Genomic DNA, 18,948 nt, shown 5'->3' on the forward strand with positions numbered 1-18,948 from the left:
AAAGCAGCAGCCACAGCTCAAGGACCTCAAGCTGGAGTCCCCTCCCACCTGCAGGGAAACCTGGGTCCTCACTCCCAGCTTCGGCCCAGTCCAACCCTGGCTATTGTGGGTACTTATTTGAGGAGTGAACTAGGAGATGGAAGATCTGCTTCTGTCTGTCTTTCAAGTAAAAATAAGTAAGTTCTGTTTCATTTTACATGCAATGTTGTCTCTTCGCAGATGCACCTCTCCCATCCCAAGGTCACATAGGTCAAGCAGCTCCCGGCTCCCTCCCCTGCCTATCTGAGCAGTACCTAGCTGACAATTCCAAGGGCTGCTGCAGCATTCCCAGGACTGCCCAAAAAAAGGAGTACTGTACCCAAAAAGCACCCAACACCCTGCCCACTAGCCTGGGCTTCCTCCTGCCCATTTTCTGTGGATGGTACCCCCTGCCAAGGTTGAACATCCCATCTCACACCTGAGGCACTAACCTTCCCCTTGCCCTTGTGCCCCTGCCCAAAGTTGGCCTTCTGCCCAGTGCTGGGAGTGGGGAGGGTTGCTGCAACTCTTCACTTCCCACTTGAAGCCAGCTCCCACTCTGCAGGACCATCCTGCCTAAAATCCACCTCCCCCACATCTCTAGTGAATTCCCATCAGCCAGATCAGCCATCCTACACCACAGGATGGCCTGGGGAGCACTCAGACCCAACATCCAACACAGAGACCTCAGCCTCACACCAAACCCCCTCCCGCCCAGTCCTGTCTGGCCTTAGAGTCACATCAGACGACCTGTGCCCATCACTGCTATTTCCAGTAACTCCTTTCCCAATGTCCCCACCCTTCCATCCTGACCCCACTGTTGGTTGGGGTCGTCCGGAGAAACAGAACCAATGGAGGAGTGTGTAAACACACATGTGTGAGATAGAAGGGTGTGTGTGTGTGTGTGTGTGTGTGTGTGCATACCTAGACAGGTAAACAGGGCAGAAAGAGGTAAGAGAAATTTCTATTTGAAGGAACTGTAGAAGCTAGAGAGACTTTTAGAAAAGCTGATTTCAGTCTTGGGTCTAAAAGTGGTCTAGAGTCAGTTCTTCCTCAAGAAGCCTTGGTATTTTCTCTTTTGCAAAAGATTTATTTATCCAACTGCAAGGCAGAATTACAGAGGGAGAGGAAGAAGAAAAGAGACAGAGAGAACTTCATCTTCTGGTTTACTCCCCAAATGGTAGCAACAGCCAAGGCTGCCAAAGCCAGGAGCCAGAAGCTTCTTCTGGGTCTCCAATGTGGCTGCCAGGGTCCAAGTGTTTGGGCTGCTCTCTGCTGCTCTCCAGGCCATCTGAGGGGAGCTGGATCAGAAATGGAGCAGCCAGGACATGAACCAGCACCCATAAAAGATGCCAGCATGTGCTGCTGGAAAATTAGCCAGTTGAGCTATTGTGCTGGCTCCAAGTTCATATTCTTAACAGCGCATCACCACGGCTGGATGCACAGGCTGGAGTCCACACTGTCTAAGTCCAAATCCTGGTGCGCCCACTGGCTTGTTCTGTGACTTCACTTGTCTTATCTGTACAATGGGCCCAGATGCAGGGCATGTCTTTTCATAGGATGAGGACTACATTAGACCCAGTGATTGAGTGTCTGCTGGGGCTCAGCAGAGCTCAGCACCTACCAACAGCGGCGTAAGAGCCACCTCACCTGCACGGGCTATGCTCCACAGACCCTGTGGATGCTCGGAACTACAGAGAGGACAGAACCCCAGAAAGTGCACACAGTGTTTTTTGCCAATGCTATATATACATACCTATGATGAAGTTCAATTCATAAATCTGGCACAGAATATTAGTCCAACAGTGAAGTTCTGTTCTTCATAAAGAAAAGAAGTTTACCGAGCTCACACCTCTGGGGAATTCAAGAGCATGGCCCCGGCCACTTGCCGAGGGCACACGTGGCTGCGTTACTGCCACAAGGCACAGAAATCAGAAGTGAACCAAGCTATAGCACTGCCAACACTGACCCTGGGGGCCAGGTGCATCCCGGGGCCCAGTCCAACCGCATCCACAGCAGAGCACACGGCGGAGAGAGCAACAGCCACAGAGGATGATGGCTCAAATGCTTGGGCCCCTGCACCCATGGGAGACCCAAAAGAAGCTCCTAGCTTCAGACCGGCTCAGCCCTAGCTGTGACAGCCATTTGGGGTGTGAACCAGCAGATAAAAGATCTCTCTGTGTCTTCTCCCTGCTCTCTCTGTAATTCTGACTTGCAAGTAAAAAATTAAAAAAAAAAATTAAGATTTATATTGGAAAGGCAGATATACAGAGAGGAGAGACAGAGAGGAAGATCTTCCATCTGATGATTCACTCCCCAAGTGAGCGCAACGGCCGATACTATGCCAATCCAAAGCCAGGAGCCTCTTCTGGGTCTCCCACGCGGGTGCAGGGTCCCAAAGCTTTGGGCCGTCTTTGACTGCTTTCCTGGGCCACCGGCGGGGAGCTGGAAGGGAAGCGGGGCTGCAGGGATAGAACCGGCACCCATATGGGATCCCGGGCGTGCAAGGCAAGGACCTTAACCACTGCGCCACCGCGCCGGGCCCCCCAAAAAAATTTAAAGGGTTGAGGGGGAAAAGGTGGCTTCCTGGTAAAGCCTAGAAGCCACCGCCATAGGGTTCCAGGACAGCCTCACCTCTGGTCAAGCAAACACAACAAAGCCCAGTGATGCAGACGCTCCACCTCCGGCTGGTCCTGTCACCCAGCCTGCCCTCCCCTGCCTGATTCTGGAGCAATACACTCGACAGGAGCCACGCCCACCCTCCCCAGCCCGGCAGCACAGGGATGCTAAAGCTGCTGGCTCCAACACCCACCCCATCACCCTCTGCACCCCAGGGGCAGGTCATGCCCAGGAAAGTCCCAAGGTATCTCCTCCATCACAGCCTTGGCAGGGAGCCACAGCCAAAGCCGTGACCTGCTTTCTGAGCACTTTGGTTCTGGCCCGCTGAGAGGGATTTTTCTTCCTGAATCCAACCCAGGTAGGGAGTGAGTCACACAAACACACACTGAAAGTTGGACGGGATTGGGATCTGGAGAGTAAAGCATTAGCCGGCTCAAGCAGCAGCTGCCGCGTGCCTGCCACGCCGAGCCTTCACGAGCAAGCGCCTTGATAAAACACACCATGAGAATCATGAAAGGCCCTTTGCAAGCCCCGGAGAGAGAGAGGAAACGTACATGTGTGTCAAAACCCGAGTGTGAAGGGGAGCAAAGATCACACGTACTCAACCTCGGCAAGGTAAACCTGAAAGCAATGTCTGGCTAAATTTATCCCTCTGTCAGTGAGAAGCAGCCTACGGCCGAGCCAGTCAGGCGGCAATTCTCAACCCAAAGGAGAAAAACACTGCTACTACGGCAGCACCATCAACCTGGACGTCCAGCCAGGAGCAAAAGGCCCAGGTCTGGCTGCAGGCGCCATCCAGTTCCAGAGCCAACAGCCACACGAGACTCTGGGCCACTTGGCTCGTGGCCAGGGAGACCGAGAAGTCAGTTCCATATTGCACTTAACATCAGTTCGTTTACATTTGCCTGTCAAAAACACAGGGGGCTCCTGGGTCTACCGCTGGCCCACCCAGCTACAGAGGCTCATCAAAGGGCAGGTGACAGCTGTCCCTTCCTTCAATTGAAATTAGAATCCTAATCAATCATATCCTAATCAATTATTAATACACTGGTTGATAATAATTACTAATTAATTAAATAAAGAATATCCTGAACCTGTAATATCCTAAATTGATGATAATGCTAATCAACATCTTGATATATTATTTAATAATGAATAATTATTATAAATAATCTATGTGTTTTGAATTTTATTTATCTGAAACACAGAATAACCAAGAAAGAGGAAGAGAAAGAGATCTTCCATTCACAGGTTCACTCCCCAAATGGACAAATGGCTGGGGCTGGGTCAGACTCCAGTCATGAACCTAGAACTCCACCCCAATCGCCCACGCAGATGGCGGGGCCCAGGCACGGGGCCATCTTCCATTGCTTTCTCAGGCACGTTAGCAGGGAGCTGGATCCAAACTGAGCAGCCAGAACTTTCATTGGTGAAATATCAGCACTACAAGCAGAAGCTTAACACACAGCACCAAAACACCTGTGCCCCAGAAAACCAGTACTCCTGTTTAGGCCCCCAGCCAGCCAAATGAGGAAGATACCACAGAACATGATCCTGGCGTGTCATTTCCTGGATGTGAACCCCGAGGATCCAGTGTGCATTTCTACGACACACACCATGGCTTCACGGACTTGGAAATCTGTGCTCCTACACAGATCCCAACAGCCTCATCCCGCAAGGCCTCAGAAACACGAGAACAAGAACACAGGCCAAGTTAACCTCGCTAGGCTCCACTTTCCTCAAGGCTCAAGTGCAGCTAACGTCAGCGCCCGCCTCTCACGAGGATGACATTCAGATTACACCACGCCAGGTGCCCAACAGGGTCTGGAAAGAGCAAGCACCACCTGTGACTCAGCTTCCAGAGAAACACTTCCAGGCGTGACATCACGGCACCCACTGTCCACCTCCAGAGGGGCGATCACCTGAACCGAATCAGTCCAGAATTCCTGGCACCCATGTTGATGCCACCCCTAACCTGTGGCAGGTGCTGTACCAGGCTTCAGGAGAAGAGGCCGTCCCCACACCGTGTCCTGCCACGTGCCCCCCATGAAGAGGCCCAGCCAGCACAAGGACACTCAGATGACATGCAACAATTTAATTCTGGGGTGCCACACGGCAGGAGGGCACCCTACTTGGACCAGCCAAGGTCAAGTTCTGTTATGATGGTTTAAAAGGACCTGGATGAGGCAGGCTCACTTTCTTCTCCAGACCACAAAGACGGAGGTGGACAGGCCCCCGATTCTCTCTCCTTGGCCAAACCCCTCGCACGGGAAAGCAAACACTGCTCTTTCAACAGTCAGCTGTCCTGGCTGGTGAAACCCAAGGGGAAATCTCGACAAGTTCACGTCCACAAGGCCAACAGGCCAGAAATCCCCAAGGGAGCTTCCAGGCAGAAGTTGGGTAGAATTCTGCAGAGCTGGGGGTTATTTTTCTTATTCTAGAAGGTACTCCATCAGTCTTCCGTCATAAGCAAGAATACATTCCCCTATGGGATCCCCTTCTCCGAAGATCTCTAAAAATAAAACACTCATCTGACTGCATGCGATAGCTGAAGTTTAAACCATCTACTGGCAGTCAGAACTTCCTCCGGCCTTCCACCCGTGACACGCAACATGCTCCTGGCTGTGCCAGCTAGGCCTGGGGCCTGGACACTCCGACCTCAACCAACAGTGTGGTCCAAGCCACACTACTTCTCACCGGGGAACAGGAAAACAGGACCGTCTTCCCTGGACTTCCATAGTGGGAAATCTTTGCTGGTGGGAGCATAAAACGGTGGGAGCGGAACGGGAAGAAGTCTGGCCATTTCTTAAAGATTTGCAAATGTCACCTCTCCATCCTCCAGCGGCTCACTCCACAACAAATGAGAACATGTGTCCCCAAGAAGACACGTGCACAAATGCTCCTAGCAGCTTCACTCACAATAACCCCAAAATGGGGATAACCTGTAAGTTCTACAGGGTAACAGCCCAGGGGTCTTCTTCACAGATTTCAGAAACACTTCTACACCAAAATCAGCTTCTCTGTTAACTCCACAGACCTTCGGAAGTACCTTTGCACTAAGCTGTGTCATAGACATGGCCCTGAAGATGACTCAACAATAAGGCCGAGTATTTAATATACATACTATGAATCTCAAAAACACAGTGAGCTTTCTGCAAAATTCCATTTCTAAGACATTCAAGCACAGCTTACACACAGGGTGACCAACGGACCAACTGGGGAATCGGGACAGGGAGCAACAAGCGATGGGGAGGAAGGAAGTCCCTGGGCTGCTGATCATACGCTCTGTATAGGAAATAGGGGCACAGAGGTACATGCGTCTGCCAAAACATTATGCAAATGACACTCACGACTGGTGCGTTTCACTATCTGTATATAAAATTAATCTTAAGAAAAAAATCATGGCCACATATTGAGCTCTAACAAAACATGTGCTGAAATGTTCAGCAGGGTGCTGGATCAGTGTGTATAATTTACTTTAAAAACCTGTGAACTAAGCTGGACTGATGGGCAGTGGGATCGGCATGTAGATGTGTGAGGAAGCCAATAACGACAGGTGGTAATCCAGACCCTAAGTATGGGCAGTCAGGTGGTCACTGCTCTTGCAGCTTTTCTGCACGAGGGCATGAGGACTGCAGACTAAACCACTCACCTGCAACACCAGTCTCCCACATATCGGAGCATCGGTTGGAGTCCCAGCCGCTCGGCTTCCAATCTGGCTCCTTGCTAATGCGCTTGAGAAAGCAGTGAAGGATAGCCCAAAGTGCCTGGGCCCCTGCAGCCCATGTCAAAGGACCTTCTGCCTCTGGGCTCCTAGATTTAGCCGGACCCTTCCCGGCCATTGCAATCATTCAATCATTTGGGGAGAGGAGGGATGAACCTGCAGCTGGAAGAGGGGTGTGTGTGTGTGTGTGTGTGTGTGTGTGCATAACTGTCTCCTTCAATAACTAAATAAATCCTTAAAAACAGAAGAGAAAAACGGGGTGGCAGAGGGTAGAGCCGCAGTGCCCTCCCCTTGCCCATCATGTCAGAAACTCAGGAAGGCACCCCGCCCACCAAGCCACGGGGCCACGCAGTTTCAATTCTGCCTTGGACTGAAGGCTGGACAAGCCAAGAAGCTTTACAGGAACTCGCATCACTCACGCCAAAGATTTTCTGCCCGTTTCCCTACAGACAAAGCAGTTCCTTGAATGTAAGCCAAAAATTCCCCGCTCAGAGGGAGAAAGGACTCACTGACTCGTATTCCCAACATATTCTCTCTCAATTCCTGCACTACGTTTATTAGCTAGCTGCACAACACTCCACTTCCATTTTGCCCCCACGTCCGTGCAGCCAAAAAACAAACAAAGGAAAACCAAGCCAGCCACACTTGATAGACAACTGCAGCCAGGGGCTGACGTCCTGGCTGCGGGGCCAGAAGCCCCCACCGAGGGCTAGAGGATGCAGCGCTCCGGTTGAGGTTAACGTGATTTCATGAGGTTAGCGCGCAGGCACCAAAGAGCTCCCAACAGCTTGTTGCTTAAGCCCGCTGTGGGGTTTGGTGACATCTGGGGTCACTTGAACTTGGTCGGAATTCAGCTACTCAGAGGTAGCAATTAGGTATGTGGCAGCCGGGGGCACTTGGGGGAACACAGCGGCCCTGCCCCCAGTTTCTCACGTTACAGGCGGCTTCCTTCCCCGCCAGGCTCCACACTTATCCCGGGATGACACGCGAGGGCAGGCGCTCCAGACGCCCGTCTGCCCAGCATGTAAGGGCAGACAAACCCACTGAGAACAAGGCGGCCCCTCGCGGACGTTTCTACCAGACTTTCTATTTAAATGGAAAAAAAAGAAAAAACACTTTTTGTTTTTTCCTAAGCCCCCTCCTCCCCCCAAAAACCAAACTCGCTGACACCACCCAGCGTCCCCGGAGACCAACCACAAGCACACAGAGCGGCCGGGTGAGCGGGAGCAGCAGGGTGCGCGCCCGGGTCGTGGACCAGCCTTGGCCGCCCGAGCGTTCCTCCAGACCAACTCCCGAGGTGAAGGGCAGCGCGTGCCGGGCCTCTGAGTCTCCCGAAATAGATACCGTGCTCCTTCACCCAGCCACCCACCTAGCCTGGCGTCCCTTGAGTCTGGCAAAGTGGACTAGGACGAGGGAAGGAGGGGGAGCCCCTGCTTCCCGCGCCAGGGGACCCGGGTCTCTTCCCCCTTGAACGCGCGGCCCGTCTGTGCCCGCCCGCCACGCACCCCTGCCCCGCAGCAAACTCCAGCCGGGCGCACGCCGGGAGCTGGCAGCGGGTGCCCGCCCCACCTGGCCCACTGCGGCAACCTGGGTCCTGGGGCCAGCTCCCGCCTCATCTTCGACGAGGACCCCGGCAGCGGCGTGTCCCGGACCCACCTGTAGCCTCCAAGCTCCCCCTCCGCGTCCTTCCTAGATGCCCGAGCCGCAGAGCCCACGGCCCACAGGCTGCTCCGAAAAACCTCTTTCTGCCTAGGACCAGGGATTTTCTCCACACACACACACACACACACACACACCCCAAAGTTGACCCAAGACCCCCAGCGTCTACACATCGGGCCCTTCCCTGACCCGGGCTGGAGGAAGGATGCAGCTCCGGGGCCCCAGCACAGGTCACCTGCAGGGAGGCACCACGCGGGCTCGACCTCTCGGCCAAGCGCCGGGGCTGTGAGGCTAAAAGGAGGGCTCGGCTTCTGCCAGCACCCCGAGCTCCGCCGCGCCCTCACCTACCGTTCGGGACTGGCCGTGGAGAAGGCACGGGCACGGGTTGCCCGAGACTGCGCGCGGCGTCCCGGGAGCAAAGTTTGCGCGGCGTCCGGGCTGCGGCGCCGGAGGGCGTGGGCGGCGGGGCGCGTGGGCGGCGGGGCGGGGCGGGGAGGCGGCGCGCCCGCGTCCGTCCCTCCGGCGAGCGGCGCGTCGGTCCCGGCCCGGAGCCCGCGGCGGCCGCGTTCCCGCTCGCTGCGCCCCGCGCCCGGCGCGCTCCGGCTGCAGCCCCGCCGCGCCCCCGCCGCCGCGCGCCCGCTACACTTCCTCTTCCTCTGAACTCATGGGCCAAATATGCGGCGCGGCGTCTTCGGGGGGCAGCCGCGTGGCGGCCGCCGCAGCCCTGGCCCTCTCGGCAGCCCGCGCCCACGCCGAGGCGCCTGCCTCCCCACGCCCTTGCACTCCCCACGCCCGGCTAACCTAGGGCTGGCGCGGCCGGGAGAAGGCGCGCCGCCTGGGCGTCCTCCGAGGGCGGATGCAGGCCGGGCTGATGACTTGCGGGGCAGAGGGGCAGTGGGAGAGAGGACTGGTCTTCGCCCCGTTCCACAGGTGGCAGCCTCCCGGGCGTCGCGAGCGCAGCCTGACGTAGTTCTTTGGAGTAACTGAGCCTCCTGACACCCTCTTGGACCTACTTCAGACACTCGTACCTGCTAACGTGAGGCCAGCCAGGGGGGGAATCATACAGATCCAGCTCCTGCTCCGGACTGCCTTAGTGAATTGAAGCAAGGTGGACTTTCTCTTTTGGAGCTGTTTCAGCAGAACAAGGTCACAGTGTTGGGTGAAGAGGACCAAATGGGCAGCCAGCTTCGGCACCTCCTGGCCGTGGGACCAGGAAGGGTTGGTGAAGCGGTTCTGGGCCTCTTGGTTGGTAAAACAGCACTTCCTGCCGGGTTGTTGTGTAGTAAGAAAAAAGGGAAAGATGTGCAGGCAGCAGTGTGCTGTTCGTTGCTGCAGTCGCCGGCATCATCGTCGAGGCTCTGGACACAGCATCTCCATGTGTCCATTGTGTAATATAAATATATATAGTGTGTGTATATATATATATATATCCTTTACAGGTGTCTGAACAGCAGTGTACAGGTGTGTGCGTGAAGTGAAAAGAAATATCACGAAAGAGCAGGGTGAAGAACAGAGGAGGGGCTGCAGGAAGAGCTGGTTGTGCTTGGGGAGCGGTTCCTGTCCTCAAAGCTCAGTGCGTCCACCCTGTCACTCTTGTGCAGGTGGTTGGGGCAGTTGTGTTTGTTTTTAGCACGGGGTCCCTGAGGTTAATAAGCTGTTCAGATTGTTTCCATTTTCTTCCACGCAGGGTCTCCCTGAGTGTGTGGCTGTCTTAGCTGACTTCCTGTGTGGGGCTGCACTTCTGAGGTCTTCTTAACACTTGACTTTCTTTCTTGGATATCCTGGTGCTGCCAACTGGCACATAGTAGGTGTTCAAAGAAGTACTTCAGAATGCGTGCGTCGTTAGCACCCAGATACATTTTTTAAGGATTTGTTGTTTGTTTGAAAAGCAAGCAAGGGTGGGAGAGAGCGCTTCCAAAGGCCGATTTACTTCCCGAATGCCCGGAACAGCCAGGGTTGGCCCAGGCTTGGAGGCCAGGAGCTGGGCACTCCATCCGTGTCGCCCTCGTGGGTGGCACTTAAGGAGCCGGGCCATCACCTGCTGCCTTCCCAGGCACATTAGCAGAAAGCTGGATGGGATGCCGAAGAGCAGAAACTTGAACCTGCGCTCGGATATCAGAGTCCCAGGCGCCAGCTTAGTCCGCTGTGCCACGAGGCCTGCCCCACATACGGATCTGTTTCAGCTCTGTGTAACCTACATTCAGCAATCACTCAGAGTATTCCAGTTCTCTTCCACCTGGACGAGCCAGCGAGGAGCCAGTTCCTGGCTTTTGCCTGTGTCTGTACAAACCTCTCTCGATTTTCCACTTGGCTGCCGAGCTCTGGTTAGCCAGGAGATGGACAGACCTTGGGCAGCTGGGCCTCACCTCTAGCTGACCTCGCCTCCCCAGCATCAACCCCAAAGATGCTGGAACTGTATCCTGGTGGGTTACCTTGGCAACCTCACAATGTCATCTGTTAGAATGTCCTAGGGCGGCAGCTTTTAATTCTCTCGCAGCGGTCTCATCGGGGGTCATGTAATAGTGCTGTTTCTCCCCAGCTCACACTCGCTCCCCCTACGATTTAACACTAAGTACTCAGGGAGGGAGTCGAACACGGGGAAAACCAAGCTATTACTGCACGACAGGTCACAGATGGGCCCAGAATCGGGGTCCTGAGAGTGCTGGGAGTCGATAAAACGCAAGCCCCGAGTTAATAGGGAAGCCGAGTCTCCCCTACCCCCTGTGGAAGGGAGGGGTGTTAAGCCAGCCTGGGCACGCGGAGGAAGCAGCCAGACTGTGTTGTGTGTGTAAGAAGATGGGTGCCGGTGCCTGGAGCGCCTGCCGGAGCCTCACCGGGTCCCCAGGCCATCCAGGGCACGGACAGGCACCTCTGCTGCATCCTGGCCGCACGGAGGCCCGCAGGGAAGCAGAGTTCCTGCCCAGCTCCTGCACTGCTCACCCTGATCTCACCACGACCCCTCCCTCCGACCCACCCTGCCCCTAACTCTGCCCCCAGAAAACTCCATCGCCTGTCGTTCTGTGGCCGTCACAGCTCATGGCAGGAAATGGATACAACAAAAGCCGGGGACCCTGAGCAGCAATTGTCCTAGTGGTTTATTTGCAGCGCCACAGAGCCCAGGTTGCACACTTGCAATCTCAGAAACTCCTCTGTGTCCTGGGAGACAAAAGAATTACTCATTTTTCTCATCAGAGTTAATATTTCCAGCAGGTTCGCAGTCATGGCGGGATCACGCTTTGGCCAGATTCTCTTCCCTAAAAGGGTTCAGGCAGCAGGCCCCGTGTGGGGTAACAGTTGTTCCCATGAGGGAACAAGACATGGTGACAGGGGCCCGAGTCCCCACCCTGGAGCCAGGGGTTTTGGGGGAACCCCCTGTCCTTTGTTTATTGTCACAGGACGGTGGCCCTGGGACAACAGTGCATTCATGCCAGACTTACAACATGTCTCTGACACCCTTTCTGGGATGTAGTCAAGTCAACTGCGGTGGGGGGCAGGGAGCTTGTTAGAGGGGTTTTTTGCTTTTTTGGAAAAAAAAAATTTTTTTTTTAATATGTACACCCATCAGCCAAAGCCCGGGACTTTTTGTACAAAGTGGAACTCAAACTAGCACTTTGCAAATGCCACCCACAGGCATCACCAATTGAGGGAATGCTGGATGCCAGCCAAGTGTTCCATCCACACACACACACAGTCTTTTGGGCCCCCTGAAGCCCCTCCTCCTCTCACCTCTGAATTCCCAGGCTGAGCACTCCGGCAGTGGGGTGCTGGGGCCCTCCTGTGGCTGAGAGAGAATCTGCTCTCTGGGGACCACTCGGGGTTCCCTTGGGAAGCACACAGCCGCCTAGCCCTGGGCCTGCAGCTTTGCCAGCGCGCTCCGCATCCCTGCCCTTCACTGGATCCCCCGTCCGTGGGACACGCTCACACTGCCTGGCTGAACAGGCGTCGGGCTCACACGGGACAGGGGGAAGGACACAAATGAGAGGTCTGCAAACTCACTTGTGGAAAACGGAATTAAAAGAGAAGTTTGTTTTGGTGAGAAATTTTTGAAATGCGTGTGTGGTTTTTTTCATAACACACAGTGCCTTGTGTAAAACTTTTGGAAGCTCTCAGGCAGATATATTTGTGTTTGTAAATATGTAGATAAGCAATGGACTCCGTGGCGGGGGGCGGGGGGCATTGGGGAAATAGGCAGTATGGAGCAACTGGTGGGGAGGGACTATTTTGGTATTAGTGGTTGATGTGATTTCACTTCTACCATGGACCTTTCCCCCACCGGCTGGCTATGCTGGCCAACCCTCTTGTGGTCATTTTTTAATGTTTTTGATTTGAACGTCAGAGTCACAGAGTGAGGGAAAGACAGAGACAGAAATCATCCATCCACTGGTGCACTCCCCACATAGCTGCAGCAGCTGCAGTGGGCCAGAAGCCCGGACGCTGTCCAGGGACACAGGCACCCAAGCACTTGGGCCGTCCTGCGCTGCCTTCCCACATGCACCCACATGCATTAACAGGCTGGAGCAGCTGGAAGTAGAAGCAGTGCTCGTATGGGGTGCTGGCGTCACAGTGGTGGCTCAGCTGCTGTGCCACAACCCTGGTGTCTTACCATCCACTTCAATAGTTAGTGGAAGTTTACTTTTCACAACACAGAAACTTACTGAGACGGGAGGAGTCAAATGCTTGGCTTTGAAATCACAAAAAGTCAAAGTTCAAACATTGAAATTAAAAAAGGAGAAATGGGGAATCAAGTAAAAGCATTTTCCCTCTCCTAGCTCCTTTCTTCCCCGCCCACCTGCTCTTCCACACATTGCTGTGAGAACCAGAATCCCCCAGCCTGGAGAAAGGAGCCATGAGCACAGGGCAGACGGAGGGAGGCGCTGTCAGGAATCGGACTGGCCAGAGTCAGGATTCCGAAACCCACCAGCCTCCACCCAAGAAGTCTTCCAGAATATTCGGGAGGGCTGGAGATAGCCTTTCAGCTCTTTGTAGAGCTTCTGCAGAGGAAGGGACCTTGCTGTGCCCTCTTCCCACACACACTGGGGGCTGGTCTCCCATCAACAGCCGCTGGAAGGCAACCCAGGGAGGAAACAATCACGAGGGCCCAGAGTGACAGCCTAGTGGCTGAATCCTCGCCTTACACGCACCAGGATCCCACAGGAATGCCGGTTCCTGTCCCGGCTGCTCTACTTCCCATGGAGCGAAATTTGTTTGATCAAATCTCAGCTAAACATTAGCGGCTTGAAAAGTAAGATCAGTAAAGAAAGTCAAAGAGATGCACACTAATTAAACAGGAAAAACAAATGGAAACACACACACACACACACACAGGGGTGTGTTCATTAAGTTGTCTTTTACAAACAGGAGGCTAACTCCCCATTCCTGAGTTCTGCTGGGATGAGACAAAAAAGCAAGAGAGCTTAATTGAAACGCTGGGGAATTGAACACGAGAAGGAAGTCTTTGTTCAAGGCTGGCCTCAATTCGAAGCTCTATTTAATTGTAAGCTTCCTCTGGGTAAAAGAACGGTTGTCTTCTTCCTCAAAGATTGGAAGGACGGATAACTGGAAATGTTGTGAGTAAAGCAGAGACGGAGACCTGTAGCAGCCCCCGGAACACTGGAGATTGTGTTTCTGATTATAAGCGCATCTGATGTATTCACTGTCTCAGTAAGGAGGTTTTGGGCTGCAAGCACAGCTTCAGTGCCTTACACCGGGAGACGGGTTGCTTTCCTCGTACAACTGAAGTCTGAAGGCGGCAGTGGGTTTGCAGTTCAGGATGCGTTTAGCCTTGTTTCGTGGGCTGCAACTTCAGGCGACACAGGTGACATTTTCCTTCAGAAAGGAGAGGCAACATATGTACCAGGAAAGGATCCACTAGCCTAAGAACCTCAGAGTTAAAATGTACATTATCGGGCCTGGTGCAGTAGCCTAGTGGCTAAAGTTCCCACTTTGCACGCACCAGGATCCTATATAGTCCCCGGTTCTAATCCCAGTGGTCCCACTTCTCATCCAGCTCCCTGCTTGTGGTCTGGGAAAGCAGTCAGATGGCCCAAAGCTTTGGGACCCTGCCCCTGCATGGGAGACCTAGAAGAAGATCCGGGCTCCTGGCTGTGGATTGACCCAACTCCGGCCGTTGTGCCCACTTGGGGACAGAAGATCTTCCTCTGTCTCTCCTCTCTGTATATCTGACTTTTCAATAAAAATAATTTAAAAAAAAAAAACACATTATTTCAGAATTCCACAGCCTGGCCCTCTCCAACTGAAAAAGAAGCTTTGGGGGCTGGCTCTGTGGCATAGCAAACTAAGCCTCCATCTGCTGTGTCAGCATCCCATACAGGCGCTGGTTCCAGTCCTGGCGGCTCCACTTTTGATCCAGCTCCCTGCTAATGGCCTGGAAAAGCAGCGGAGGATGGCCCAAGTCCATGGACCCTCACCTTGCACGCAGGAGACCCAGAAGATCCTGGCTTCTGGCTTTGGATCAGTCCAGCTGTAGCCATCACGACCATGTGAGGCGTGATCCTTCTCTCTCTCTCTCTCTCTCTCTCTCTCTCTGTAACTGCCTTTTAATAAATAAGTAAATAAAAGGCCAACCCAGGCCCAGCCACATCTAACCCCAGGGATTGGCCTGCAGTGGTCAGGTGGCACCCTCAGGGCCTGCTGGTGCGCTTTCCCATGACTCCTTATTTCGAATTAGAGACAGAGGGCTCTCCCTGTGCTAAGGCAGAAGCAGGGGCTGCTGCAAACTTCTCCATGTGGAAAGACCACGGCTGTAGAAGAACGGGAGGCCAAGCATCCAGAGATGCGGTTTCCGAGGCCAAGGGGACCAGGCGGAGAGAATCCACCACAGGCTTGCTGATTCTGTGAAGGCGTGAAGGACTCTGACGCACCCCTTGGTCAGGAGCGAGGTGAGCTGACTGCTTGGAGAAAGCAGAAATGGAGCAGAATTCAGCAGGACGGGCTGAGCCAGGGAGCTGGAGAAGAAACACCGGGACTCAACAAAGTGGGTTGAAGATACTGATCCGGCTGCCTTGAGTACAGGGCAAGAAGATGGAGCAGGTTTTATGGGAAGAATAGTGTTTCTGCCTTCCTCACGTCCATGTTCTGGAGTTCTGGCTTCCTAGACGTGACAGGGGTCTGTGCACTGCTGGAGCCCAGCACAGTGGCGTGCAGTAGGAATGCAATGGACGTTTATGGGGGATTTGCCAGCCTGGATGCCCGCATCTTCTATCCGAGAGCCTGACGTCACGTCCCTCCTCTGCTGCTGATCCAGCTTCGTATCAGTGCACACCTGGGAGGCAGGTGGCAGCCCAAGTACCTGGGCTCTTGTCACCCGTGTGGGAGACACAGATGGAGTTTCCGGTCCTGCCTTCAACCTGGCCCGGCTCTGGCTGTGCCAGACATTTGAGGCATTGTGCTGGAGGAGGCAAGATCTCTCTCGCTCTTCTGTTCTTGCTCTCGCTCTCTCTTCCTTTCACATGAAAGAAAAATAAACTTTTTATAAGGGGTCATTGGATGAGTGAGTGAAAGAATTAACAGGGTCACAAGATGTTTGTCCTACTTAAATGCTGATTCGTGTTCCACTTTGTTATGAAAATGTTCAAACCTGTTGCAAAGGTCTGAGAACTGGACGAAGGTCCCCCGAACACTCACCCGCAATTCTGCATCTTACAGCTTGTTGCAGTTGCTTCAGCGCGTATGCAGCCAGCGAGCGGCCCACGCACCCATCCGTCCACCACTGTATTCTTTCGATGCTTTGCAAAGTTGCAGACACGGGAATGCTCATCCCATAGCTTCCATATTTGTCTGCATCCATCTTGTTTCTTTTTCAAAACCAAAAATGGCTCCCATGGGTGAAACACACTAACACATCGAGCTTAGGATCTTTACTGCTACTTGCACAGTTCCACGACATTAAGCACATTCACGTGATTGTGCAAACATCACCGCCCTCCAGCTCCAGCTCCTCTTGCCGAACGAACGGAAGCTCTGAGTGCTTGAAGTGAAAATTCCCCATCCTCCCCACGCCCAGCCCCCAGCCATCACTGCTCCACTTTCCATCGCCATGATTTTGACTCCCCTGCGGATCTCCAGTAAGAGGAACTGAACGGTTCCTGTCCTCCTGTGACTGGAGTATTTCCTTCGCAGAATACCCTCAGGGCCTAGACCTGCTACGGCAGGTGTCAGGCCTCTCCTCCTTTGCAAGCGTATGTGTGGCTCGTGCTTTGCTCGTGTGCTCAGCCGCTGGCCACTCGCGTTGCTTCCATCTGTTGGCTGTTGTGAGTTTTGGACACCGATGTCCAGCTATCTGTTCAAGCCTCTGCTTTTACTACTTCTCGGTTATAGCTACAAGCGACATTAATGCATGATGGGGTAATTTGTGCTTTCAATGTTTTGAGGAAAATGTATTTTCCACCAGGGCTGCACCATCGCACTCTCTCTTACTGTTCTGTTTTCCTAAGGAGTGTAAGGTGGTGTCTCATCCCGGCTGTTACCTGACCATCACAAGTTGGTCGTTGGCGTGTTTTCTTTAGAGAAATGTCCATTCAAAAACCTTTGTTTCTTTTTTATTTTATCTTGATGCAAAAGAAGTCCCACCTGGTAAAATACGCCAACCCTAAGTATGTGGGTTCTGTGTCAGGCGCAGAGCACCACTCTCCCTCTGGAAAGTTATGCCATCTTTCTGTGTCCTCACCCTCCAGGGGCCAGTGCCATTCGGTGTTTTTCCTGCAGCCGCCGGAGCAGGCCGCCCGCGCAGGGCTTTCAAGGCACGGAGTCACACAGCGCGCTCGCTTTTGTGTCTGGCATCTTTGACCCGGGAGGATGGGCTTTGCGACGCGCCCATGTTGCTTGTGTGAATTTATTATTGCTCTCCCTGGCTGAGCAGTAGGGCTCTCGTGCATGAATAAGCCAGGGTTTATCTTCTTTGTTGACACACTGGGCTGTATTTGGTGCGGGGCTATGATGAATAAAGCTGCTGGGACCAACTTTAGTAAGTCCTATTTCTTACTATAACAAAAGCAAAATGCCATGAGGCTAAAGCCTCAATGAAAACCTCCAGCTAAACCCGCTGTCCTTGTGGATGGAAAACTGAAGAAACAGGACGGACCCTTTGCGCAGTGCGCACAGTATGCCAGGCCTGCTGAGCGCTGCTTTCCTACCAAGCACTGCACTCAATGCCCGTAGCCTCATTGTCCATGTGAGCAAGCCACAGCTTGAAGCAGGGAGCTGACCGGCCCCCATTCCCACCACTGGCCTAAAAACAGTCTCTTTTCCCTGCAAGAAAATGCCGTGCCTGTCAGCAGTGGTGCCCATGCCAAGACAAATGAGTATGGCCTTTTGTATTTCTGGTTATTACTTTTTTTAAAAAAAGATTTGTTCTGTTTTTATTGGAAAGGCGGAGTTAGAGAGAGAGAGAGAGGTCTTCCCTCTGCTGATTCACTCCCCAAATGGCCGAGCTGGGTCAATCCCAAGCCAGGAGCCAAGAGCTTCCTCCAGGTCTCCCACGTGGATATAGGGACTCAAACACTTGAACCATTCCTTACTGCTTTCCCAGGCCCTAAGCAGGGAGCTGGAACTGGTGTCCATCTGGAGAGCTGGCGCCAAGGGGAGAAGCTTAGCCTACTCTGCCTTGGTGCTCCACGGCCGACCCCCAGAGCTGGTGAGCCTGTCTCCAGATGACACCCCGGGCACCACTCCCAGGCTCCAAGGCCAACCACCAGCGGTGGAAGATTCCATAGCCTGAAAAGCATTACCGTAAAAATCACATCACTTTGGTTTTTAGAGGAGATGGCCTGTAGGTCAAGGTTAAGCTTTCCTTTCACCCTTGTGGGGGGCCTGGTCTGATTGGCCCCCGACAGATGGAGGGGTGTGGCAGCTTTCTTCCTCCTTCCTCGGCTCGCTTTTTGCCAACTTACATATTTTTGCTGAGTTTCAACATCTTCTTTCCATCAAACCAAATGTTTCTGTTGCGTTACCATCTCGGAGCCCCACCCCCCCACCTCATCAAAGCTGTGAAATGTGACGGCTTACGTGCTGAGAAAGAGTTATTGAAAGATGAGGTTATTCCAAGTTATGGGTTCAAAATCCAGCTCTGGTGAATTTGTGTGAAATATTGAGCTCTAGGGCTTTTTGCCTTTCAGATTTTTAAAAAATATATATTAAAGCTGAAGTGATTATGCTGGCCTGCCCAACCTGTTAATGGTTAGTTTTCGTCCAAGAACAAAGGAGAGATGTAGAAGTCTCTTTGGCTTGGAATAAATGGGCTTATCTGTGGGTCTTTAAATATTTTTTCTCCTCCAGCTGCAGGCAACTGCCTAGGTTGCCTTGTACCTAAGCAAGTGCAGAGAGAAAAAGCAACCAACATCTGGTGGCAACTCCAGGCCAAATCTGATTTGGCTGATACCAAATCTGTTAATGATGTCAGTGTGCCAGCAGAGTTGCCTATTTGTTCTTTGAAAGCTATGCGGGCTGGGGTGGGGAACACCAGGCCAGGACACGCCCCCCTGGCTGCAAGGCCGGGAGCCCCAGCTCTCCCAGAGAAGGGGGTCTGGTGCATCTGGAGTCGGAGCGGCTGAGGGCATGTGTGACAGGGGAGGAATGACTTCTAAGGGCTTTTATGGACGCGGCCACTGAACTCACAGCTAGGTGAGGGAGCTGAGATAAGGTGGTTTGTGGGGCGTGGCTAGGGGGCGGAACCGAGGGCATGTCTGGGTCAGGCCAAGGCACCTGTCCACACGGAGACCTGGGCTGGGCTAAGTAGCTGGGCTAAGTAGCATGTGCCTGCTGCCCACCTGCACACATGAGGATCAACGGGCACCCGGTGGTCCCATCCCAGGCTGTACCAAACGGCCACCCTGGATTTGTGCTTTTATCAGATTGCTGCAGCTATTGCAAACAGATTTAGGAGAAGAACAGAAGCAAAGCGAGCAGACAAC

General features: G+C 53.4%; 1 protein-coding gene across 2 annotated transcripts in view; it reads right to left on the reverse strand.

The window, feature by feature from the left end:
• Window positions 1-8,477, reverse strand: part of RFTN1 (raftlin, lipid raft linker 1) — a 167,491-nt gene extending 159,014 nt beyond the window's left edge. The window contains exon 1 of one of the 2 annotated variants that reach the window (XM_040963354.1): window positions 8,369-8,477. Coding sequence is in view for 1 of the 2 variants with exons in the window: in XM_040963337.1 (XP_040819271.1) it covers window positions 6,290-6,488 (199 nt within the window). In the remaining variant the exon portion in view is untranslated. Of the gene's footprint in view, window positions 1-6,289; window positions 6,500-8,368 lie in introns of those variants that run through there. The other variant, XM_040963337.1, reaches the window with a different exon arrangement.
• Between the last annotated feature and the right edge of the window lie 10,471 nt (window positions 8,478-18,948).

Source organism: Ochotona curzoniae, unplaced genomic scaffold (genome assembly GCF_017591425.1).
Source record: "Ochotona curzoniae isolate NIBS_2020 unplaced genomic scaffold, NIBS_Ocur_1.0 contig_1302, whole genome shotgun sequence".
Taxonomy (NCBI): domain Eukaryota; kingdom Metazoa; phylum Chordata; class Mammalia; order Lagomorpha; family Ochotonidae; genus Ochotona; species Ochotona curzoniae.